A 26,453-nucleotide genomic window follows, 5' to 3' on the forward strand; every position below is an offset into this window, starting at 1 on the left:
TTAGGATAGGGTCAGGGTTAGGGTTAGGGTGATGTTTAGGGTTAGGGTAAGGGTGAGGTTTAGGGTTAGGGTTAGGGTTAGGTGACGTGACACTAAACAATATGGCTGGTAGGTATCCGGTAGGTGTACCTAACTGACACAATAGTGTGTGACAATAAACGACACATATTCTAAAACCATCAGGACAGATTTATTGCTGTAACTTCTTTTGATCTTTTGAGAAGCATATAACCTCTTGAAACGGACCTCTTTGTAAAATGACTACATCCTTCACAGACATTGATGGGGTTTTCCGTCGGGGTGCTGGAAGTGTATAACAAGATGTCTTGAGTCCTCTCTTTAAACCGGCATTGGTATTCTGTCCTGAGCCCGGATATAAACTGGTTTATTGATACACGCGCCTTTCGTGGTCAGGGCGCCTGCATTTACACTGTCGGAGACACGCCCTGGCATTGGTGAAGTAGGAAGTGCGGTCGAATCTCTTGGCCTGGAAGGTGTGGCAGCTATCGGATTGATGGCTGTAGAAGTAGAACCGACGACCAAATCTCATGTTGTAGCGGGGTCGGTTCCAGCACACTACGCAAAGGAATAAGACAAGTGATGTCAATGAAAGCTGTACCCAATTCACGTTCCCGAAGAACAGGAACTTGCCCTAGCCCTACTGCTCGGGGCTAGTCTTCTTCAACCCCAAACTTAGGATAAGTATTTTAACATTGACTCGTTTGGAAAATAACGGAATTAGGAGACACTGTGCAACACAATATCACATGAAAGACGAAATAATAAATATTTACAATTCTACAAAGTCAATGAAGCGCTCTTATACATATGTCGTGAAGCTATTGTGTCCGGGCAACGCTAAATGAAGCGTACATAAAATGTTTGTAGTGTGTTTGGATAACCCAGCGACGGTATTCTGTGTCATTCTGTCAGCTGAACAAAGAAGCTCAAGTGCATTTAGCAATAGGGTAGATGGTACAGAGGGACCAAGGATGTTATTTGGATCCCACTCATATAAAGGATCGTTGCCATTTTTCGCTTTGTTCTCGCCTTTGAAAAAAATACTTTTTGAATATTGGATTTTTTCCTTTTTAAAATCATTTTGATGTTAATAACGTTGACACCTAGTAAGGTTGTCCAACTTTGGTAGCTGGAGGTCTGTTGTTTGTTTGCTTGTATTTAACGCCGCACTCAGCAGTATTCCAGCTATATGACGGTGGTCTGTAAATAATCGAGTCTGGACCAGACAATTCCGTGATCAACAGCATGAGCATCGATATACACAATTCGGAACCGATGACATGTGTCAACGAAGTCAGCGAGCCTGACCACCCTATCCGTTAGCCGCCTCTTACGACAACCATTTGTTACTGAAAACCGATTCTAACCCGGATCTTAACGGGTTCAATGTCTTAATTGATTCTGCCTAACCCATTAAAAAATATGTGTTTTCATCATTACGATATGGCTGTACTACCATCGGTGTCCCTGCACTGTTCAACAACCCTGACAGCTGAGGGACGTACATCAACATATGGCGAACTGAACATGACGTGGTCTGACCGAACATATAAACTGATAATTAGATAATAAATAATTGCCATAGGACCGAACACATATCACACTGAACGATTGCTTAAATAAATGAGACATATATAGTTAAGGTTAGGCAAAACGTGACCTGAGACCTGCTGAAAAGGCATCTTTTTAAACCCGTGAGACAAGTTCATTGACGTTCATCACCACAGACTCATTAAACACTCACCTCTGTGACGTTTACGGGGACAGCACATTGCAAACGTTTTATACCTCGTGGTACGTGTCTGGCACACTTCATGCGATCGACAGGTCGAAGACTGGAAGAGCAAACATAAACTAAATAGTGTGTTGAGTCTAACACGATCTCACTTTTACCTGACGGCCTGTGGCACGACTAAAAATACGCAGACATGTTATGTGACCGCGACCCCCGATACTATGGTGTCTCCTATATGAAGTATACACGTTCAGTTGCATAATCATCGCTGACCCGTGAAGATCCGTGTTAGAATAGTCTTCAGCAACCCATGCTTGTGGTAAGAGGCGACTAATGGGATCGGGTGGTCAGGGTCGCTGACTTGTTTGACACATGTCATTGTATCCCATATTGCGTACATGGATGCTCATGACATTGATCACTGGATTGTCTGGTCCAGACTCGATTATTTACATACCGCTGCCATATAGCTGGAATATTGCTGAGTGCAGCGTAAAACAACAAACCAACAACCATAATCATCGCTACTTGATATCACTGTCTCCACATTTACCTCGAGATAACAGAAGTTTCGAGATTGTTGTACGTATTTCTCTTAAAACCTAAAGACATTATTTCAGTGGTACGTTATTTTTCTTTCTGCTTTTTATTGTCTATCTGATAACATTTATTCACAAATGTGCTTGCAAATAACAGCAGAAAATATAATTTAGGCAAAACCAAAACACAGTTGTCAGCTTACCGTACACAAATTTGTGTAGCAGGTACAGCCATCGGCAGAAGAAAGAATACCCGATAAACACAGAAGGTTGCAGCTAGATCCATACAAAGGTAAGATTTTTGCCCGTTCTGGAAGTAAAACGAGGGCTTCTAATCGAACTGATAACATGAAAAGACATGTTGACAAAAGAAGAGCAATCATTCAATTCATGTAGTTGTATTTGTGATATGGCAACAATAATCGCATGCTAGTAGAACCCCGTGGGTGACAAAATATTCTAACAGTGTCGAGCCGATAGTAAAACCTGCCCTAGCGGCATTCCACAGATGGCAAATATTTCTTCGCATATGTCTATGGAAATCAAATATGAAACGGTGTCATGTGAATGACAAACATGTCCTTGAATGGCAAACATGCCCTAGCGACACCCCATGGGTGGCAAACATGTCCTACTAGTATCGCGTTAATGACAAACATGTCCTAGGAGGACTCCCTGGATGGAAACCATGTCCTAGCAGAATCCCGTGGATAACAAATATGCCCCAGCAGTATTCCATATCCTATCAGAAAAGGTATCCTAGCAGTATAGGTGACACTTATATCCCAGCATTATTCTATAAGTGACACATATGTCCTAACAGTATTCCATAGGTGACACATATATCCCGGCATTATTCTATAAGTGAAACATATGTCCTAGCAGTATTCCATAGGTTACACATATATCCCAGCATTATTCTATAAGTGACACATATGTCCTAACAGTACTCCATAAGTGAAACATATGTCCTAGCAGTATTCCACAAGTGAAACATATATCCTAGCAGTATTCCATAGATGACACATATATCCTAGCAGTATTCTATAAGTGACACATATGTCCTAACAGTACTCCATAAGTGTAACATGTCCTAGCAGTATTCCACAAGTGAAACATATGTCCTAGCAGTATTCCATAGATGACACATATATCCTAGCAGTATTCTATATGTGACACATATGTCCTAGCAGTCTTCCACAAGTTCAACATATGTCCTAGCAGTATTCTTTAGATCACATATATGCCCCAGCAGTACTCCATAGATGACACATATATCCTAGCAGTATTCCATAGATGACACATATATCCTAGCAGTATTTTATATGTGACATATATGTCCTAACAGTACTCCATAAGTGAAACATATGTCCTAGCAGTATTCCATAGATGACACATTTATCCTAGCAGTATTCTATATGTGACACATATATCCTAGCAGTATTCTATATGTGACACATATGTCCTAACAGTACTCCATAAGTGAAACATATGTCCTAGCAGTATTCCATAGATGACACATATATCCTAGCAGTATTCTATATGTGACACATATGTCCTAGCAGTATTCTATATGTGACACATATGTCCTAACAGTACTCCATAAGTGAAACATATGTCCTAGCAGTATTCCACAAGTGAAACATATGTCTTAGCAGTATTCTATAGGTTACACATATGTCCTAGTATTATTCCATAGGTGACACATATATCCCAGCAGTATTCTATATGTGACACATATGTCCTAGCAGTATTCCACAAGTGAAACATATGTCCTAGCAGTATTCTATAGGTTACACATATGTCCTAGTATTATTCCATAGGTGACACATATGTCCCAGCAGTATTCTGTAGGTTACACATATGTCCTAGTTGTTTCCACAGATGATCCCGATGTCGACTCACCAGTATTCCATACTGATGTCTTCAGGTCACCTTTCCAGATCGTCTTCCGAGTAGACTGGGCAGACGCCAACTCCAAAACGAGGCAGACGATAGCCACAAGACAACACACATCAGTCTTGCTGGGCATCCTGTGAACACAAATAGCGACAAACATACAATGAAACAGCAATTGCACAGATTCAGAGATCAATACTACGAAATGGTCTAGACGCCACTACCATGTAGCCTTGAAGCACCATTTAGTCATTAATAACAAACCACCATGCTGTGGCGGTGTGGTAGCCTAGTGGTTAAACCGTTCGCTCTTCACGCCGAAGACCCGGGTTCGATTCCCCGCATGGGTACGTTATTCCTGAATACTTTGTAAAAGCTCAAACTAAAAGCAAAATGCATGCATAGCCAACCAAATCCTGGCTGCTACGTTTCACCGAAGGGGAGAATAGCTAACCAAATCCTGGCAGCTAAGTTTCACACTTAAGATCTACCGCTTTAGCCGAAGGGGAGAATAGCTAACCAAATCCTGGCTGCTAAGTTTCACGCTTAAGATCTACTGCTTTAGCCGAAGGTGAGAATAGCTAACCAAATCCTGGCTGCTAAGTATCCTGGTATTTCTTTGGCGTTTACGTTTACTATTTTATGACTATTGGGGGGATTTCTTAACAAATACCTAGAAGAGACAAAACCCTTTCCACATTCATAAGAAATCCTGCCAAAAATCAGAGTCGATTGTACGATTGCGACTATATTATAAGCAGATATATACTTCAGCAGTATTACAGCTGTATGATGTAATTTGTAAACGAATCGGGTCTGAAACAGACCATCCATGCAGTGATACGATGACAGAGCATGTGTTTATGAATCACTATGAAATAGTTATGATACAAGGTGTTCGCGAAAAGGTGAGCGTATCCTGCCCCACCAGTGGCACCCGTCATAAACATATGAAAAGTCTAGTCATATGTTCACCTGAAATAATTCGGGAGCGTATGGTATAAGTCAAAACAGGGAATTGCATGGGACATCATCTTTGTCACTGATGCATCAAATTTCTACTGAGGCCTTGAATGTTGTAACCTTGATCAAACAACTTCTGAACAAGAGTGGCATGATGCTCTTTTAAATCCTGATTCATCGATGTACCGGAAGCTTAAGTTAAACTTCTTGGCCAAATTACCTTGTTTTGATTTTGCCAACCCAAGTAGAAATTCTGATTCATATGCATAGAGAAACAGATGCGCAAGGAGGGAGCACAGTTGGTGCCCATGGGGATGCCTACCTTTTGGCGAAACGTTTTACCCCCAAATTTCACAAAGATATCGATGTTATCAGTGAGAAAGTCCACCATTTCACATATTGAAATTTTCTTTCATTTTTGACAAATTGTCCTGAACCTCTGAAGATAGATATGTAGGTATATCTTTGATATCTTTGTTCATCACGTTTATTTACAAAAGCCCCATAAATCAAGGAATGAAGTTTGTTATGCTGGAGAGTTGTATACAATGTTGAAAAATCAGGTTTTGACAGAACGGAACTCGGTCCGTTTCCGAGATTCTAAAAATGTAATCCTTTGAGTTTTTGAGAATCCACATGGCACTAATTCCGAGTGAATATCGAGAAAGTCCTTCCTTGATAGTATTAAGGATTATGGGTAATCTCTGAGACAGGGATTTGGTGGTACATTTGCTGGAACCAGCAATACATCTCTCCTCGTACGGATTTTTATGTAGTTTTGGAATCCAGTACAAAAGAGGAATGGACATGTCTTCAGGTTTTAGAGTCAAGCCAAACGTTGATAGCACCATTGAATGGTTTAGGCAGATTTGTTCCTCAGTTAACATACTGGCCTTATATGTGGCATTATTTGATATGTCACGTATACCACGCTCTTTGATCAAACAATTTATGCAATGATGTTTACATATAATGGTTATGTTATTTGAGTCCTTGTCAGTGGGAATAACTACAATCTTTTCAAATAGGGCAGCCAGACTTTGGACGACAGCGGGCTGTGACAGAATGGGTTTGTTCCAATTCTGTTTTTCAGTTTGTGTATTCTACCAATGCCAACCCACGTAACCCACTCTGAAAGACATTCCACGGGTTCTTCTTATCTTCTGGCCCTTTTGTGGGCATATACTTCGACAGCATCCATAATGATTTTAAGTTGTAATTCTAATTGGTAGGAGGCTGTTCACGATATTTACGTCCATATTTAAATAGTCGTCGAAGGTTGCTATTGTCAACAACGGAGGAGTCACCTGTGATAATATGTCTTGCAGGTTGGTAGCAAAAGTTTGAGTCTTGACAGCGTCATGATGTGGAATTTACATCGTGATCTGCACGTTCTGTAACATGTTGCTATAATTGAACAACTTGGATGAAATCGTGTTCGTTTAGGAGAACGACATTGTTGGCATTTCCTATTTCCTATTTTGGCACATCTTGGGAAATTGATTTTTGCCTCATAATGTTGCTTATAATTAAAGCATCAATTCTCTTGTTTGCAAATTTCAGATTTAGGAACATGCGGTCTTTGTCTGATTCAGGTGAGTCTGTTGCTTGCTTCGCAAAACGTTTCGAATCGGGATCAAGAACTATACTCTCTAGTCGATATTGTAACGAAACCTCACGCAAACAAAACAATCAATATAATTGGTTTCTTTGATCTCCGTTTTATATGTGATTAAAGTGTTATTAACCCTCATCAATGGACAATGTTCACTCCTTGCTATTTTATGAAGCTACTCTATCATACTCAAAGGGTATTTGTGTTGCTTGTCCTCGGGCGTTCTCGAAGGGTGGTGATTGCTGGTAATAACACGATTCTGTTACTGCATAGCATGCGTCTTACCTTTTCATTACATTTGGCGAAATGGATATAAGTGAGTGAGTCAGTGAGTATGTTTTAACGCCACTTTGAGCAATATTCCAGTTTACCTTAGGACACCAGAAATGGGCTTCATACAATGTACCCATGTGTGGAATCGAACCCGGGTCTTCAGCGTGACGAGCGAACGCTTTAACTATTAGGCTACCCCGCCGCCCGAAATGGATATAAAGGAACGAATATATATAAATTCTTTCTAAAAAAATTTAATTTAGACTTATTAAAGGGGTTTGGCTCTCTAACCTGTTTTTGATTGAAAGTGGGTAATTTGGATAGTCATCAGCACCTACATACTATATATACTGTCCTATATCACATATTGGAAGGATCCTTTCACACATGATATAGAGTTATATCTTGGGGTCATTTGCTTGTCTGCAGATTGAAAGCTGAATATGTTCTCTCCAACCAACAGGGGTCAGTGGTAGTTATTTATCTTGGCCCGCCTTGAGCAGTTCTGACAGATACCAGCTGACAGCTTTAGCATTTGCAGTACTGACACACATCAGTCTCTTACACCTGGGCTGTGTTTATACTGTTTATTACCCGTGATCACCTAGGTAAGAATTTGTCTTCAACAATCCATGCTGTCGTAAGAGACGACTAACGGATTGGGTGGTCAGACTCGCTGACTTGACTGACGCATGTCATTGTGTCCCAGTTGCGTAGATCTATGCTTATGCTGTTGATCACTGGATTGTCTGGTCCAGACTCGGTTATTTACACTGTCATATAGCTGGAATATTGCTGAGTGCAGCGTGAAACAACAAACAAAATATTGTTAGATAGTTGTGGTACTTGGCATCATATTCTTGGCAGTACTGATGGCAAGGAGCGCATGTGCAAGGTAGAATGTCAGTGGCTCTTGAACCATTGCTCAAACCAGTTTGTCTTTGATTCAAGTTATGTTCACAACATTGTATACATGTACAGTGGTTAATTATGTGATGCTGTTCGCCTGTACCGTAGTCATCAGCCTGTGATTTTGAAATATCCTGCGTTCACGTCAAAGACATATACATTTTGAAAGATGACTCAGCTGATGAAACATGGCGTCTGTTTAGAAATCCAAAATACAAGCCACAAACGTTCGTTTTTTAATCACTGGTGTGTTATGATGTTTTTCTAATCTTTATGCTATGATTATAAACAGACACATATCAAGTTCCTGATCAACATAACGTTGTACAAATTCAAATAGTGACGGAATAATGGACAGTGGTTAGTAAGCAAATAATAGCGACAAAACATTACCATACAAATCCCAAAATTCAAAGTGCAATTGATAATTGAGACTATCATAAGCATGTACTTATCAATCACTTTCGGATTGTAATTAGACCAAGTGTTCACGAAAATGCGAGCGTATGCTGTTTCACCGATGGCACCCGTCACAAACACTTGCAAAGCCATGTTAATTGTTTACCCGAAAACGTACCACGAGAACATACGACGGTCGGTCAAAAAGTAGTCAGCCTTACTATATTCTCGATGTCCAGTGTTTGAAAAGCTTCCATAATATTTTGAAGGAATCATTAGCAAAGCCATATCCAAATTTTCACATATGTGGGTAAGGTGGTTAACGAGATATTTGTCATCACAACACATCGGGGTATAATATTTCCAAAAGAATTGCAAAAAATGAAACACGGTCTGTCATTTGGTACCTCTTGGATAATGGTATACCCTCAGATAATATCATATAAAATATGTTCAATACAGTATTGAATGACTTCCCGTCCTAATCAATAGTAAAAGATTTGGAATGCTTGATATATATTTAGACGGGGGCTGTTTTCTAAGGACCCCCCCCCCCCGTGTATTCATGTATGAATAAGTGGAAACATTAGAAATAGTTATGTCTTTATGATTACGTCATCTGAAATAGGGTGGGTAGTGTCTCCCAAACAAGCTGTTTCAGTGAACATGAAGCGATTGTGGTTTCAAACTGCTTTTTTATGCACTTTAATATCTAAGCTTGATTCTAGCGGAATTCTACCTATCCCAAACACGTCAAACATTTCTTGCATATTTTGTGTATTCTTGTATAAGTTTGTGATGCATTTATTGTAGATCTGCGTTTTTGGGCGGGGATTACCAAGATAAAAAGTCAAACAAAATGGGGATCGTGAGACTGGAACATAGCAAAACCAATTTGCTTGAGGTTAACAGATAATATGTAGAAAAATAAAACATAAAAAGGTCTGCATTTGTATCATTTTCTAGGTGAGGCCGACTACTTTTGACCGACCCTCGTATGGTTCACGTTATAATATCTGTCTTCCGTTAAACCTTTTTGAGAACAATTGTGATGCCTTGAATGTTTTAAACCTGAGCAAAGACGCTTTGCGCCATAATCGTATGGCGCTGTTTGAAATCTTCTTTGAAATATAGAGAGCTTCACGTCCGACAATACGTGAGGTTCCGATGAGTAACTTCTGCTCTCTTGCCATAAACAGATGACTAAAGCACTGAAGTAACACGGAAGTAAGGCACACATTTGGCTTATATATGTCCAACAAATTTATAGCCATATCAAAGAAACGAGCATTTAATGGTGTTACCAAAGGCTCCTGGCGGGGTTGATACATAAACGGGAGCCCAATTCAACAATCATCCATAGAATTACGTTATCATTCTTTGTTGCAGATCACATCTCACTCAGATCTTCTGATCACTGTTGGGCAATTGAAAATGGACCAAAACAGTGATATATTTAAAGCTGTAAATCCTGCAAGCCTTAAGGTCTTGTAGAAAAGCGGTTCCACTTACTTTTTTGCGTGTAAATACCATAAATCTTTAAGAGAAATTATGCGTTTTCCCAATATGACGTCAGGTATGAGTTAATCACAACAAAAGACATGTACATTATCAATAACTGTCATTTTATCTTTGAAATTATGAAATGAATTCTTATTTGACTGACTTATTCTTATTTATTCATATTGTAAAATCACATTGTTACATGTTACATGAATGTTGTATATTGCATCTGTAATACAGGTATTTTAAACCATGGGCGTGTGCCTTCACTGAATAAACATGTTTATATAACTTACACTACGCCTTGAGCAACAATCGACTGGGGTGGCTGGGTTCGGCTGATTGACCCGTTTCAGAAGTCAATCCGTCCATTTGATAATAAATATATATGAGCCATCTGTTATTTCCGCTCGATTCCTTAATCACTGTTATAACTCATCTATAACTGTCAATGTGCATCCGACAGAGCCATTCAAGGGCCTTCTTATTTGAACAATTTGGTCGTAGTAGCAAGTTTGTTTCAAGCAAAGAAACCCCAAATTGTACATATACATAAATTGATCTGTTTATCATAACAATAGTTGCAGAATGTCTCAATTTCACATTTGACACTATTTACATCTTGAGTTTCACTGATATCGACATAGATAGCATTGACATTTCTTTACTGCATGATCACCTCCTGCTACGGTTACAATATCACAGCAACTCCGTTGCTCACCGATAACATATTATATATTTTATGACAGGTTTAGCTATAAAACGAGAGGATTGCGCGAAAATGATCTTAGGAGTTCAAACAAAGGTTCGCGTTGATCTCTGAGATATTCTTAAATAGGCTAGTTTTCTTCGACTTGTAATTTGTCAATTTTCCATTGTCATGAAACAAAGACTAATCCAAGTACAATAGATCCTTCTCTGAAATGTTTTCTCTGATGATGCTCAATAGAATTTATTACCCTCACATGTTTCAATATCGTAAATAGGGGAAAATTGTATTTTGCCAGCTTTGGTTAAGCTTTTGGTGATATGTTCCTGACTCCACAATCACTGGAAAATTATCTCTTGAATTCAAATAAAGCATGACAATTATATTCCTTTAAGGTTTACAGTCTCAATGATAAAAATATCTGAAAGATACCAGAAAGAAAGCTGTATACTGTAGACAGAGGAATGACATGTGTACCAGCTGACTCCTTTACATTAGTCACACCCCTTCCAAAAAGATCTAGAACCACCTTTCTTTTCTCTTCTTCTGTCAAATCTGCCATGTCAACAAAGGAAGCTGTCTGCTACACCAGGGGAGATAACTCTTAATGTAGTAATGTTCATTCTCAATCCTACAAGAGTTGTCTCCCATTTTGAGTACCTTACTACATAATGTAACACCTATTTTAAAATTATATATTATCAGTATTAGGAAACAAACATTGGATCTATTCTAGTGACAACGCGACAATGTGCTGAAATTAGTTTACAGGCGGAAAAGGTATATTATATGCAGTTGAATAGATAAAATTGGGCACAGAAATGAAACATAGCAGAAAAGAATGCACTAAGGACTTTCCTCACTGCAGCGGGGACGCATGCTAATGGTGGAAATACGCATCCTGGCCTTCAGAAAACGTTATTAAACATTGACATTGAGTATGTAACTAAGTGGCATTTGTAAGCTGGTAAAGTGAAGAGGAACATTTTTTATAGATTAATAGATCACTATTCATTGCATCTATTGCAATAACAAGCTGTCAGTGCAGAAGGCTCACAGCATGGGAATGCCCCCAACCACTTGGTATAAAAGTGTTTGTTGGAGCTACTTTCATTCATCATATTCAAGTCCAAGGTACAGTGAAAAGTATTTTTCATCAATCACAAATGTTGAAGCATTTATCAAACGTTCGTTGACAGTAACAACCGACGTTCAAGGTTTTGGTCACAAAATCCTATGCACGCACAAACAACACAAATGTTGACTTCGCGAACACCTGGTATCGTCACTATTTCATAGTGATTCATAAACACATGCTCATGATATGGTTGGAATTGTAAATCCACTCTGCTTTCAGCAGAGATTTCTTATAGATGTTTAAAAGGTTTTGTAGCATTTATGCTATGATTGACACAGAGTCAAGTGCTTGAGGTAAATTTAATAATGTGTCATTGACTAGGAATTACCATAGTTACTAGGTGATTATTATATGTGTTCTCGGTGTGAGACATTCACTGTGTAAACATAAATCTAATGGAGGGTGTTATCGGTGCAATAAAGCAATCTGATAAACTTGGTATCCAAACTATGCAAATTACGTCAATCCACGAACTACTTTCACAAAACTCCATACACGCGATGCGAATCCTGAAACGTTACCATTTCTTTGATGACGTCGACCCGAGTTAACTTTTCCTGGACGAGTTTGTAAACAACATGGCTGCCCCCATTCTCAAAATTGGTGATTCTGTAAGAATTGATGACAGAGGTTCTGGAGTCGTTACTGCAGTAATTGACTTTGGAAAACATGAAACGGAGTACTTCGTTCAAATTAAAGGTACGGATTATGAGGCGATCGTCTAAGAAAGGTACCAACCAAGGATTTCGATCTATCGATCACAATACAGACGACGAATTGATTCCGTCAGGTATCAGAAATTGATATTGATAAGGCGATTACCCGCAATGAAAATAGAAACACTGCCAGGAAAACCCTGCCCGATTTTTTAAAGATCTTATTTTAAGCATGAGTTATGTTTGCACTGTATTAGCGACTAGTCACAATCATATTCCGCTGTCATGAACGACTTTCACCTTGGTGTACCGCTCAGTATTCTTACGCGAATGCTCAATTCTCTTCATATAAATTCACGTACATTTGCCTCTTTTTTTTAGAGTAATTTTAAGAATGACCTTTAAGAATTCCTAATATTTGATATTAATAATACACATTCGGCCAATATAATCTCAATGTAATAGTTAAGTATAGTACACACATGAGCTTTAACACTACTAATCAGTAATGTCATCTCATCTTCCAATGTCCATCTTCCAATGTCACCTCTATGCGGACGACACCCAGTTGTCAAACAAGTGTGGTGTGGACGCTACATCTCAGGAACATTGCATCAGAAACAAGGAAACCTGCATACATAATGTGCAATCCTGGATGACAAGCAACAAGCTGATGCTCAACGCAGACAAAACAGAGGCTATGATGATCGGCCCTCCAGTTCGCCTTTGGAAGTTTGGACATAACCACATAACAGTTGACGGATCTGACATTCCCTTCACATCCTGTCTGAAAAATCAGGGAGTTTATTTCGACACCTCACTCTCCATGGAACAACAAGTGTCGGACATAGTCAGGAAATGCTACTTCTACATAAGAAACGTCGGCAGCATCCGCATCCTCAGTGATTCATCGGCAGCAGCACTAATGAGATCTTTCGTCCTCTCCAGGCTCGACTACTGCAATAGTCTTCTTGCAGGAGCATCTTCAGAGCAGACACATCGCCTACAGAGGATCCAGAACACAGCTGCCATGATTGTAACCAGATCACCAAACTACTCCTACATCAAACCGGTTCTTAAATCCCTGCACTGGCTCCCAATCCAGAAGAGAATCCAGTTCAAAGTCCACATATACCTACCAAAGTGTCAATGGAAGCCAAGCTCTTTGTGAATTGGTCAGCGAGTACCATCCAGCCAGAAGACTCAGATCATGTTCGCGACACAATCTTGTCATTCCACGGACAAAATTGAAAACCTTTTGGTGTCGGTCATTCTCCAACGTATCGGCACAACTCTTGAACGCTCTTCCAATGGAATTAAAAACTTCACCATCAGTGACTTAATTCAAACGTCAGCTCAAGACGTTCTTATTCAACTAGCACTTTGTGTTTTACGTGTGCTACTCCGACAAGCGCTCCGAGCATACATGTGTATGGAATTAAGCGCTATACAAGCAACCTTATTATTATTATTTTATTAATTAAGCACCCCCTGAAACCATTGGCAATTTTAATAGTTTTGGTCCAAACAGCCGATAATACCACAGCATACTAGAATGCACATATAAAGCATATAAAACTTGTCGTCTTGTCGTAATCATCACATGAAATTTATGAGTAGTTCCTGATTAATGCTCATGTGTATGAAATATGACAGAAACTGGTGTTGGCATAGTGATTTCAAACATTCAGACCCGAGCAGCTATGCAGCAGGATTCTGCACAATAGGTCGAGGTTTCTTGTCCTATCAATTATACTCAGAAGCAAAGGTTCGTGAGACATTAGATATTTTTCACGTGTTATCTTGTGAATGAATTTTTGGACTTAAACCAGAGAAAGAGTACGTTAAAATGACCGAAGAAACCCAACAGTTGCTGTTTGAATTGCACGATATTTGTAAGAAGCATGACATATTAACTCTGAAAGGCCAAATAACCAGGCGCTTATCATTTCCAATCAGCGCAGTCAAAAGTGGAGTCAGACAAGGATGTGTGCTCAGTCCATTTTTATTTTCAATGTTTATCTCAGAATTTCAATCTATGATAGAAGATTCTGATGTCAGAGGTATATTTATCGGTAAAACATATTTAGAGTTGTTATTATCATTGTATGCTGATGATTTATGTATTTTTTATGATACTGTGGTTTGGTTGCAAAGATAAATCGACATCTTGTGTAAATTTTGTAAGTCTTGGGGGTTACAAGTTAATATGGATAAGACAGAGATATTAGTATTTCGAAATGGGGGCTACCTTCGTAATTATGAAAAATGGTTTTCCGATGGCGTACAATTGAAAACAGCCACATATTATAATTATCTTGGTATCATGTTTTCTACTAGGCTGTCTTGGAGTGTTTGTACTAAGACGCTTGTGGCAAATGCCAGCAAAGCCTTATTAGTTAAAAAACAATTACAACATAATTTTAGAAATATTCCTGTTCTTGTGTTACTTAAACTTTTTAAATGTAAAATAAAACCAATACTGTTGTACGGGGCAGAGGTGTGGAGATTTCAGGAAAGAAGAGTTGAGGATAAATTTCATAATAATTTTTGTAAATTTGTTTTAGGGGTAGGTAAACATACATCAAGTAATGCAGCATTAGCTGAATGTGGAAGATATAGTATGAATGTAGATCATCATCTTAAATGTGTGACATTTTGGTGTAAACTATTAAGATTGTCTAATGATCGTTATCCCAAACAATGTTATAATTTATTTATTATATACTTAGACTAGATTCTGGATTAGGATTACTTGGGTTTAAAAAATACATAAGCTCTTAAATGAGTATGGATTTGGTTATGTTTGGCTTTCCCAAGACATCGGAAATGTGTCATTATTCTAATCATTATTCAAGCAGAGGTTAGTTGATTTGTAAAAACAACATATCAGTAGCAATATCATGGAATAAACCAGTCTTGTACATTTAAAAAGTAACATATCATCATTGCCGCTTGATAACCACATTTTAAGAATTAATGGAAGAGACTTAAAAAGATATTTATATTTGTTAAGATTCAATGCATTACCATTATGATGTAATATTAGATGGAACGAAACTATGAACACAGATGTAATTTGTAAGATGTGTAATAGTAATAGAAATGAAAATGCAGTCCACTTCCTATTTGAATGTGATAAATATGAAACTACAAAAAACGCATTTACCTCTATGGAATAATTTAACAAAGGCTTGTAAATTCATAAAATTAATAACTTCTAATGACATGGTACTTTATTGAATTGTGCTGAATTTATCAAATCATCTCTTAAATGTCGATCTTCTATATATTGACAACACAAATGTCTGCCTATTGCCATTATGCACAATGTCATTTATATTGCTTTTTGTACATGGGTCGATGGCCTACAAACTGAAATAAACTTCATATTTATTGAAGAGCTGCAGAAGTTAGAAAACACCTCTATTCATCGTTCATTTCTCGAAAATGACAGAAGATTACCTCGAAGCTCGTCGATTCAAAGTCGTTTCCAGCAAAAGTTAGTTATAGACCCTCCACCAGAGACGAACTCACGTCAAGACCGATTGATTCGAACCCCTCATTTTCGACACAGATTGCAGCCAGCAACCTTTTAGCATGTACCATACCTGGCACCAGAGCAGAGTTGGATCTACCAGAACAGCTCGACGGCGTCTTCGCGTCTACGACAATACCCGATAGGGAGTACGTGAGTGGAGAAAACGTCTCTTCATTGGCGTATCTCGTTTCTTTCTTCACGGAGCTGACTGCAGGACACAGGTGAACGTTACATCAGACCATGTGTCCTGGGAGAGGACCGTTTTGGAGGTGGGGGCGTTATGATCTGGGGTGAGATAAGAGCTGCAGCAAAGACGCCAGTGATTGCGATTGAGGGGGGTTGAATGTTCTGAGGTACTGATGCCGCTTTAGCATTTTGGCAACAGTACGACCCTGGAGTAACATTTCAACACGATAACGACAGAACGTAAGCTGCTCGGGTTGTACAGCAGTATCTTTAAGGGGAATACTGGAAAATGGTAATAACTGTCTGGATGAAAGATAAAGTCATCAGAAACATGTACCCCAATTTTTAATGCATTATTTTATCATTGATTATATTTTAATCGCGAAAACAGTTTCCACTATTTCAGCTCCGCCCATTGTAGTCCAGACATTCTAGACCAATTTAGCACTCAATTTGGTCAACTCAACTAATGGTAACAGAAATGTTTTCACCACAGTGCATTTCTCTAAGATCCCTAGAACACGATACCAAAAATTTGTTAAAATTTCATAAATTACAAATGGCCGCAATATATGAATAATTTATAATTCTCTGCTCTCAGAAGACACATTTGAATGATTTAAGTTTTGAAACTGGGGTTTCTCGTTGCAAGGATTAGCGTAAAATATGTTGTAAAATGATTAGCTCAATAATTCATACCCAAAAATCCAAAATGGACTATTATGCATATTGCGCTGGTTTCAGGCCGGGAGAGCCGCATTTCCGAAACAGATAGCCCAAATTGATGTGGCTCTCCCGGTAATAGTTATGGTTGCGTGAACATGGAATGTGGCTCTCCCGGCTTTGTTTTCAAAACATGCTTAGTGATTCAAACAGGTTACCGTATTTAACAAAACAAGACATGTTTCCTCACAATTTTATGCAGATCACAACATGTTTTATTTCTATAATTAGCACAATATAATATACCAATAGCTATTTTATATATACTATTATCACATAATAATAATAAATCCTAATCTGTAAAACATAATAATGGTTATAATGGTTTAGTCTGTTGCCATGTGTACAGTTATAATGGCGTAAGATCACAAAACATAATTTACCAACATTCTTTTTTACATCCCCTACTGCAGATGATGGAGGTCGCCCACATGGTCCGTATACTCCATGTCACTCAGGTGTTGGCTCAGAAGTTTGGTCTTCAGTCATGCAATACGAGCGTCAATGGTTCTATATTTCTTCCTTCGTGAAAGTGCTGTCCACTGGTCAGATAGTCTCAGGACAGCAACCTCTGCCAGAGACTGCTCACATTGAAAGAGCATTACTATCTCGTAAATGTTAGGGTTGCACTTCTGGACAAGTCTCTTTACCTTATTGCGCCATCCTTCCAGGTTATTGTTGGTACGGTGGCCCTGGTTTTCGAAATCAGTTAGATAAACCTGGACATCCTAGGCTCTATACCATATATAATCATTCTGTACGTGAAATTGATGCAAATACTGCTTGAATATTGCTACGTTTTGGCGATTGATATTACTGTGTGCAAACAGAAAATGGAAAAATGTTACATTGCAAGCACAAATGTTAACAAAGATAATTTTAGGTATTCCTTAACACTTTTTCACGATATCAAAGACACGTTGTACTTGTTTTCACTAATACAAATCAGCAGAAAATGTTTAAAGACTGAAATCATAGGAATGATTCTTTTACAATTTTACACACTTTACAACAGTTGTTTCTTGTTTTAATAATTGAAAAATGGTGACTTTATATGGTTTATCTCTGTCTCAAAGCAGAATTTTATTCCAACCTTTCGTTTGGACATCTAAATCCCTGTTATTGGTTTTATAGGACAATTTAACTCTTCTGAAAAAGATGCATTTCACCTAAATATGAATGCCTTTGAGAATTTGGTTCGTGATTTGCATACAGCTGTGTTGTTAAGCTCTCTTGTAAACTAATACCTTCTAACATATCTTTGATAGCTTTTGAGTAATTCATAAAGGTAGGAGGGTAACGTTTCTTTTGGCGTTTAGTGTAGGAAACGCTTGTGAGGAGGAAAGATTCGTTTCTTGTGAAAACAATATTATACATGAGAACACTCTTTTACCGGTTACGGTAATTCATTAATTAATTAATCTATTGGAGATGTGGCTTTACCGGCTACAGCCATGTAATTGAAATGTGGCCTACCCGGCATTAGTCATTTTTGAAATGTGGCTTTCCCGGCCTGACACCATTCCGCTAGCAGATCCATGAACTCACGTGACCAGTTTTCGGGACATATTTTATCTGCGTCGCATATATTATCTCGACCACGCTGAAATCTTGTTTAGAGACAAGGCAATATATTGATGAGAACTGTGATTCTAAAAAAAACTTCAACGAAATATTTCCTTGCAACAGTGTAATGTTTGGTGCTGACAATTTCTATTTTAGCCCGTCTGAAGCATGCTTATATTTTTAAACATTTCCTGGGACCAATCAACTTGTTGTTGTATTTTTCAGACTCCCTGAAGTCACCTGTTTCACACAAAAAGAACTGCAATCACATTTCAATAGCAATATTTTCCTAGGGATTGGTAATCTAAATTTATTATAGATGTGGGTGTGCAATGTTGAAACTCTGTCATATTTTGCCGACAAATAAAATACATCATAACGTCTATCTTAAAATGCTTGTAACATCAAGTAGTGCCTCTGCTTGATTCTTCTTCTTCATCTTCATTGGACGTTTCTCTTGCAAGATGTAAAATCGGCTCCTAACAATACGGTCTAACGTACATGTCAAATGTGACATCAAGAACATCTTTTTCGGCTTCAGAATCCATGGTCACTTTCAAGTTGTCTGGTAAAATCAAAGGGGAAGCCATCGGCAAAAGCACACATATGACGTCATGTCACATGATACCCGCTCCTGGTCATTAACTGTCGGTTGTTTCCGTAATAGGCCGTAATACAAGTGCGTTTTTTACGTGTTTATTGTGATTTTACAAACGATTTGCTCACTTATAATCATGGAAGGTGACTTTTAGAATGTTTTTACCTCTATGACAAAAAATTGCGTTTGTGTTCTCATTTAATCAGAAGAATGGTAATGTACTTCCCTGTCCCGCACGATCCCCTGATTTGTCACCCATTGAACACGTCAGGGATCAAATGGAGCGACGTTTACGACCGCTTCCGAATCCTCTAACAACGCTGCAGGAACTCTAATGTGGAATGTATTTCCCATGGTCTTCGTAGATGTTTATTTGCCTCATTGAAGCGAAGGTGCCAGACCTTAATATGTACAAGTGGACATACTCGCTACTGACCGAGTGAATTTGATTTGTGAAACCTCTCTTGTGGTTTTGCAGGTGCGCTGACTACCGATAGTTGCATATTTTTCAATGTAATACCCTGTCATCATCTAATTATTTTAAGTTTAATATTGAGTCTGTTTATTGTTTGTGTGCCACAAAAACTTTTGCCTTTGAATATATATGTTACAGTGAAATTGTGAAATCAGTCATTTCGTGAAATAACTAAGAGGGTCAGCTATTCAACTATCCCGACTGCTCGTTCTCTTTCTTCCTGGGTAAACCTTGGCATTCTCTCTGTGTGACTTTATATGCAGTGATATTGCAGTGTTCGACAGGCCATATATACTGATTTTTCGCACGATCGTTCCCATATATCTGACTAAGACATGCGTTTCGTGTTTCTGAGAGTCTGGGCCACAAAATGTGTTTTGGCGATTTGTTTCGTGCATCACGAACATTGCCAATCGTTATCAAGCACATTTTCATCAAATTTGATGGAAACGTCCAAACCTATTTATATACTAGTAGCCAATAGCGAAATGGCTTCTCCTCTTAGTCATTTCACGAAATGACTGAAATTTGTAGTCAATGCACGTATCATTTATATATATATATAACATATATATATCGCACACATGGTATGATAATATAGTTTTACACTTTCACTTTCAGCCCCCAAACTGGTTGCGGAAGAAATCAGCGATGTTTACACAAAATGTATCACATGTTAAATATGTATGCTGTTTTAGGGGATAACTGTACTGTGTTTGACGAATTGGGGACGTATACCGGTGGTTATATAGCCGCAAATTTAGTTATAACGTTAAATTTCGTCAAACACAGTACAGTTATCCCCATTCTAATTCAACTCGTTTTACGCTGTTTTTCGTGAAAGAAATTCATTATTTAAGCCAGGTCAAAGTTCCTCTAGGTCAAAGGTTAATCATATCACTCCTTGAACTTACACCATCGCCAGAGAAAGTAGTTCCCTTTTCAAACTACACACGTTTATTATGTGCACACAGACTAAATTTGACAATGATGACTAGATCATAGTATTATAGATAAAATGTAAGGAATTATGATGAAACCGCCCTCTAGTTACAGAAACGAGCGGCCCGTTGATTCCTTAACTACGGGCCATTATCAGTTCTGTTGTCAAATGACGTCACAGCAGGTGACGTTACGCTCCATAATGACGTCATAATCTTGTTTCATGATCTAACAGTGTTGGGTCAACAGCCCGTTTCGAGTAAGTTGTTTGAACTTAAAATTAAATTTATGATACTATTTTGTCGTTTTTAACACAAATTCCACCCATTTTAGCTGGATAGGGCAGTTAATTGACCTATGGCTTCTGCAAATGACAATGTCCTGCAAAGCAGCTTTACCCCAAAAGTGTAGTGATGCATTTAAAGGTTTTGGTGAATCGGTTTTCAAATTGCGACCGTATATGCTGATTATACGGTCGGAAATATATAGCATTGACCAATCAAAACTCGTGTTACATACTAAGTTGAATTAGAATCATTAGTAACATGTCGTAAACATAGTTGGTCATTAACATAGCAAACAATCACAATGTAGTTATAAACTACCTGGACCACAACATATGCACATAGCATAGAAAAACGCCTTCGGTTTATTATTGTTTTCATGACTTTATTGTATTTAGAAGTTAAAGTGTTAAAAAACTACTTCTAAAGGTATGATAGCAGTTAGCCTCAACTGTTCTTAAATGACAAATGTATGTTGTTTTCCTTCAAATCCTCATTCCTTCATCAGAGATGTTGACATTTATGTCAACCCTGAAAGTGGGGGGGTATCGCACGGTTGCCTTTCCCGACCCTTTGTGTATACTTCAGATATAAATAACACGTCTGGAACCTTACATGTCCAATAAAGAAAATGACAGCGAACAAAATGTGTCATTATTCAGAATAGAATTGCCCAGAGGATGTTTCTCGTAGATAAGACAATTCGTGTTTATTTATGGCCATGTCTGTTCATGTCATCATGAGTATCATTTTTACGTCGTTGACATTGAAGGTTGTATCCATCGATACACATCTTATCAAATCTCAGTATGACATATGTCGATGAACAAGAAGGTGGTTTCAGCTATCATCGGTAACGGCCTAGCTGATCATCTTTGTTCATGGTCTCTCTATCGCCGATCCGTTCTTGAAAGGCGTTTGGAAGTTGGATGAACACGAATACATGACACGTTTTTATGAGAGAAGTTGTTATGGATAAATCGTGTCATGTATTTATCATTGTCGGTGTTAATTGGGGTTTTACCCTTATATTGCTTGTCTTTGGTTATAGGTAGCTGCTGGTAATTATATTGTGAACCTGTACCGCGTTTTCTGGTATTACTATATTCCTATTACACACTCTGATCTTGGAGCAGAGCTCCGTGACATTTAGAAGGACGACGTGATAAACAGCAAATGGCGTTGTTTTTGACATAGGCGTTTCCTTGTGATCACGATTTATTGCATATGCTAGTTGAATATTACCTTTTCGAATGTGATATATTGAAGTATGTAACAATTGAAATACCAGAGTCGTCGGGAAATGAACCGAAATTGACATTTCATCAATTTTAGTCGTGTTGATACACATGATTCATCAACTCGTCTGGGACATTTGAGTGAATATTACTCATATGTTGCTGAACCCTTGTTTGGGGATTAAAGATTCGTAGTTTGTGCGTGTGTGTGTGCGTGCATGCGTGTGTGTGTGTGTGTGTGTGTGTATGTATGCGTGTGTGCTACAGATAGATAAATGGCATCTTCATTTAACTGTTGAACACGACAACTGCTAATTGATGTCTCAAGAGAACTTGTAACTTATCCACTAGTTACTGAGTGAGTGAGTTGAGTTTTACGCACACTCAGCAATATTCCAGCTATATGGCGGCGGTCTGTAAATAATCGAGTCTGGACCAGACAATCCAGTGACCAACAGCATGAGCATCAATCTGCGCAATTGGGAACCGATGACATGTGTCAACCAAGTCAGCGAGCCTGACCACCCGATCCCGTTAGTCGCCTCTTACGACAAGCATGGGTTGCTGAAGACCAATTCTAACCCGTTAGTTGAAAAATATAGATAAACGCCTCTTACGACAAGCATGGGTTACTGAAGGCCAATATTCTAACCCGGACCTTCTAACCCGGACCTTCACGGGTCTTATCCACTACTGTGTTGTTGGATCAAATCTATTTCCAAACGTCTTTCTATACTTGTAGGCAGCGAAATCTCTGAACTAGGTTCACGGTACCGTTATTCAAAATTGACAACTGTTTTTCTGGTTCACTGACCTCGTAATTGTCTGATTAGTTTACAGACCTCTGTAGTTCAGTTGAGTTGGGTTTTACGTCACATCGGCATAGTTCCAGCCATATAGTGACGAGATCAAGTATGCATTCATAAACATTTTACACTTACATTTGTAAGCAAATTGTATTAATGGTGAGTGCTACCGCTAGGCAGGACATGCTTAACCTTTTCGCGAATACCGGTGTCATCACTTATTTTCAGTAATCCACTCATTGAGTTTTTACATATATTATCCCTTTACACCAAATTGAATCTCTTTGTATTGGTGGTCGAGTAGGAGTGTTCTTTTGCTTTGACGATTTACATTTTATGAAAAACATATGAAACAGTTTAACCCTGTTTTTACTAACTGTTGCTCGTTCCTTCATCGAATGTCGACAACAACGAATTCATAGATTCTGTGAAGTGAATGATTCACATCGGAATATATAGGAATCCACTGTATCACACGCGAGTCGAATCTCATCGATGAGAAACCCATGCAGGCAAAAACAATAACAAGTAATTCTAAAGAAGAATTCAGAAAACTCACGTTTTTCCTGCCTAGAAGTTGTCGTCCGCTCGGGCACATCCGAGTGTCGCCCAGTCTGTCAATCAATTACATATATCTGTCTAACATAGCATGGTGATAAACGCTTGGCTGCTAGTACCGCTTCGCTACTATACATATTGCCATCCATCATGTTCTGTCAACTGAACAGCAACGGGGAACATTGATCATTTTTTAGGAGGCGAGGACAATAAACAAACCATTTTCTTCCGTGTTACTTATTATTTAATTCATCAAAGTGTGCTGTTGTTTAATGTGGATATGTGAGCATGTCTTTGATCTTTGTCTTATGGTAATCCAAACGTGAGAAAACATCAAAGGATGTTATCCAGATTGCATGTCATAGAGATGTTTTTGTCCATTTATATATGTGTCATCATTTGCCTTAGATCTGGTGTTGATTGACAATGTCGGTTATGTACATGTACATTTGGTTTATCATTATGGTGGCAATGAACTTCATATCTTTCAACTTTTGAGGAACACCCTTTGAGGTACAATCGAGCGTGTCCTTCTCATCAAGATTTCAAGAGCGGCAAATTTCATTGACAAAAATGATACCCGATGCAATTCCCTATTGTGACTTGTACCATACGTTCCCGGTATTTTGTATTCTTTGATCTACTCAACTGGGATGTGTCAGCCAAGTAAGTGAGCCTGACCACCCGATCTCTTCAGTCTACTCTTAGGACAAGCATGGGTGCTGGAGGCCAATGCTGACCCGGATCTTCACAGGTTTCAGAAAAAGTATTCAAATTTGGATTTCATGCTTATAAGTTAAACTCGTTACCACACATGAGATATACATTTTCTGATTTGCATAACGAAACATATATCAATTAACGTTGTGAAGTATAGGCCTGGTAATAGAATTATGGGCCGAGCCACAGATGCATCCAGGGTACTTGTGGATATTATCGAGGAAGCTGTTTGGGGGTTTATGGTCAATCTTTGCGACAAGGTCTTGCTGGTACTGATTCTTCCTGTTTGCAGACGCTATCCTCGGTTAACATACCGGCCTTCTTTGAGGCACTTTTTGATACCAAGTCATTCGATCACACACGTACGGCAATGATACTAACATAAAATGGTTAAGTTATTTGAGGCCTTGTCAGTTGGAACACTTACAAATCGTTTCATCTGGACAGCCACACATTTGATGACATCTAGCTATGACACAATGGGTTTATTCCAGTTTGTTTCCTACTTTGCAGTTTGTTCATTCCACTGATTTAATGCGCTCTGAACGACAATCAACAGGTCAATAACAAAAGCATACAACTTTATGGATAACAACTTCTTGTTTATTGCATAGAGCAACATTTCGGATTCTTACGCAGTTTTCAAGCTCACCAACTTCTGGAATGCCAATCAAACAAAACATATTAATAAACAGGTCCGTTCTGGTCCATTTTGTCCATATGTTTTAAGAGCATCCATGTATTTACAATGAGTTTATAGTGACTGTAATTATTAGGAGGCGGCTACACGTGTTATTATGGTCCGTATTTAAATAACTGACAAAGCTTGACAAGAATTCATAAATCAATTTGATTATATTACCAACTTGTTGGACGCAGAGGTCTGTTGGCAGACGGAATTGGTTGAATTTTAAGTTAGATGCTACCAAGTCTAAGATGTGTAAAATTGAAAATGAATTTTTTGGTAATGTGTCGGACATGTTGGGAGACATAATTTGTCTCAGAATGGTACTTGAATGCAAGGCATCTTTTCCCTTGTTTGCAATCAATGCAACGTTGAAATATTATGAATTGAAGCATAGTCAACCTCAAGATTGTTTACCAGTTCAGCACGTATTTTCTTACATTTATGTTTACTTCATGTTAAACTGATATTCCATAGTCTTGGGTTATTCGTAGCAGTGATATGATATAATCTTTAAATTCGTGGTGTTTATATATTGATACTTTGATCTACATAACGAAATTATGTTTGCAGATAAAGTTGGCATTGAATCAAATATTTCCCAAGAACTATCAACAGTTTAATTAAATCAATTACATTTACAACTATAAAAATGAGTATACTTACTTAAGACTTTACCGTTATCCCTTCAGCCTTCGTTTTGTAAACCTGAAAAAAGAACATTCACTAAAGAAAATAGTACAGAACTCGTGGCACACATGAACACATGAACTTATAAATAAATAACAGCGACACAAGACTTTCATAAGATGTATCTAATGATCTCTGGGTACGTAAGTCACAAAACTTTCACAATAAATTTAAACTGACCCGATTATTAAAACGTAGTATTTTTGTAATTTTAAATTATGGCTAGATTTGACTACAAGGATGGTGTAAATCCAGCTGGGGTCCAGGCATGTAGTAAAGGCGCTGTGAGTCCCCATGGTCAACCTTCAGTTGCTTGTAACGTCGTAAATAGTATAAAGTTAAAGTTACATGCTAGTTTTGAATCTGGAACCGTGATATACTAGTTGTTTTACTCTCCTTTGGCGACAGATTTTATAAAATAAAATTATAAAGTATTTACTGTTTTAGTCACGATATAACAGAAATATTGCCAAAGTGACTTTAGGTTTTAACTCACTCACTCACTAATCTCTGATTGTTTGATTCTGACTGTATCGTGAGTATGTGTTTATGAACAGCTATCAAATAGTGATAACATTAATTGTCCGCGAAAAGATGAGCGTATCCCACCCAAACTAGCAACAATCACATGCAAAACAAAATCATATGTTCATCTGTAGGAAAGGGCGGAACGTTGTTCAAGTCGAACAGAGGAATTGCATTCAATATAATATTTGTCACTGATGCAGCAAATGTAAACAATGTCTTTGAAAGCTTTGTTAAAGACGGACAAAGGTCCGCGACTCACCTGCAGATAGCGGTCTTAGTACAAGAGCTGTTGAAAGCCGTTGTTAACGTGTAGGAGGTTTATGTCTCGGTGTAAATTCAAAAACATGCCTTACCTTAAAACGTACTTCTACCAAAAAACTACACGCTTTGACAGGTCATTTGTTCTCAGGTTATGTGATAACTCGCATGTTCCGGAAACACAAAATAGTTTTTATCCATATTTCAAAGCCTTATATCTAACATCATTTACTTTATACCTCGTTCTGAGGTGATGTGGCAAGTGACTGAATCACCTGGTAACTGACACGAGTTTT

The 26,453-nt window shown here is 38.3% G+C and overlaps 1 protein-coding gene across 1 annotated transcript; it reads right to left on the reverse strand.

The window, feature by feature from the left end:
- Nucleotides 1-237: 237 nt before the first annotated feature.
- On the reverse strand, nucleotides 238-25,387 carry LOC124275529. The gene is made up of 6 exons (XM_046711108.1): nucleotides 25,348-25,387; nucleotides 23,278-23,332; nucleotides 4,201-4,328; nucleotides 2,499-2,605; nucleotides 1,766-1,856; nucleotides 238-576 (listed from the first exon to the last, which is right to left on the reverse strand). The coding sequence occupies exons 3-6, from the start codon at nucleotides 4,325-4,327 to the stop codon at nucleotides 386-388; spliced, it is 516 nt and encodes a 171-aa protein (XP_046567064.1). The 5' UTR covers nucleotide 4,328; nucleotides 23,278-23,332; nucleotides 25,348-25,387; the 3' UTR covers nucleotides 238-385.
- Nucleotides 25,388-26,453: the final 1,066 nt, after the last annotated feature.

The sequence above is a fragment of the Haliotis rubra genome, unplaced genomic scaffold (assembly GCF_003918875.1).
Source record: "Haliotis rubra isolate DU_JTF1 unplaced genomic scaffold, ASM391887v1 Scf20, whole genome shotgun sequence".
Lineage (NCBI taxonomy): Eukaryota > Metazoa > Mollusca > Gastropoda > Lepetellida > Haliotidae > Haliotis > Haliotis rubra.

Excerpts from the sequence above, each read along its gene's own strand:
- LOC124275529 (XM_046711108.1), bottom strand. The coding sequence starts at position 4,327 with ATGCCCAGCAAGACTGATGTGTGTTGTCTTGTGGCTATCGTCTGCCTC. Across the intron at positions 2,606-4,200 it reads GACATCAGTATGGAATACTG|AACGGGCAAAAATCTTACCT; the intron begins GTGAGTCGACAT and ends TTTTACTTCCAG. Across the intron at positions 577-1,765 it reads TCCCCGTAAACGTCACAGAG|TGTGCTGGAACCGACCCCGC; the intron begins GTGAGTGTTTAA and ends TCCTTTGCGTAG.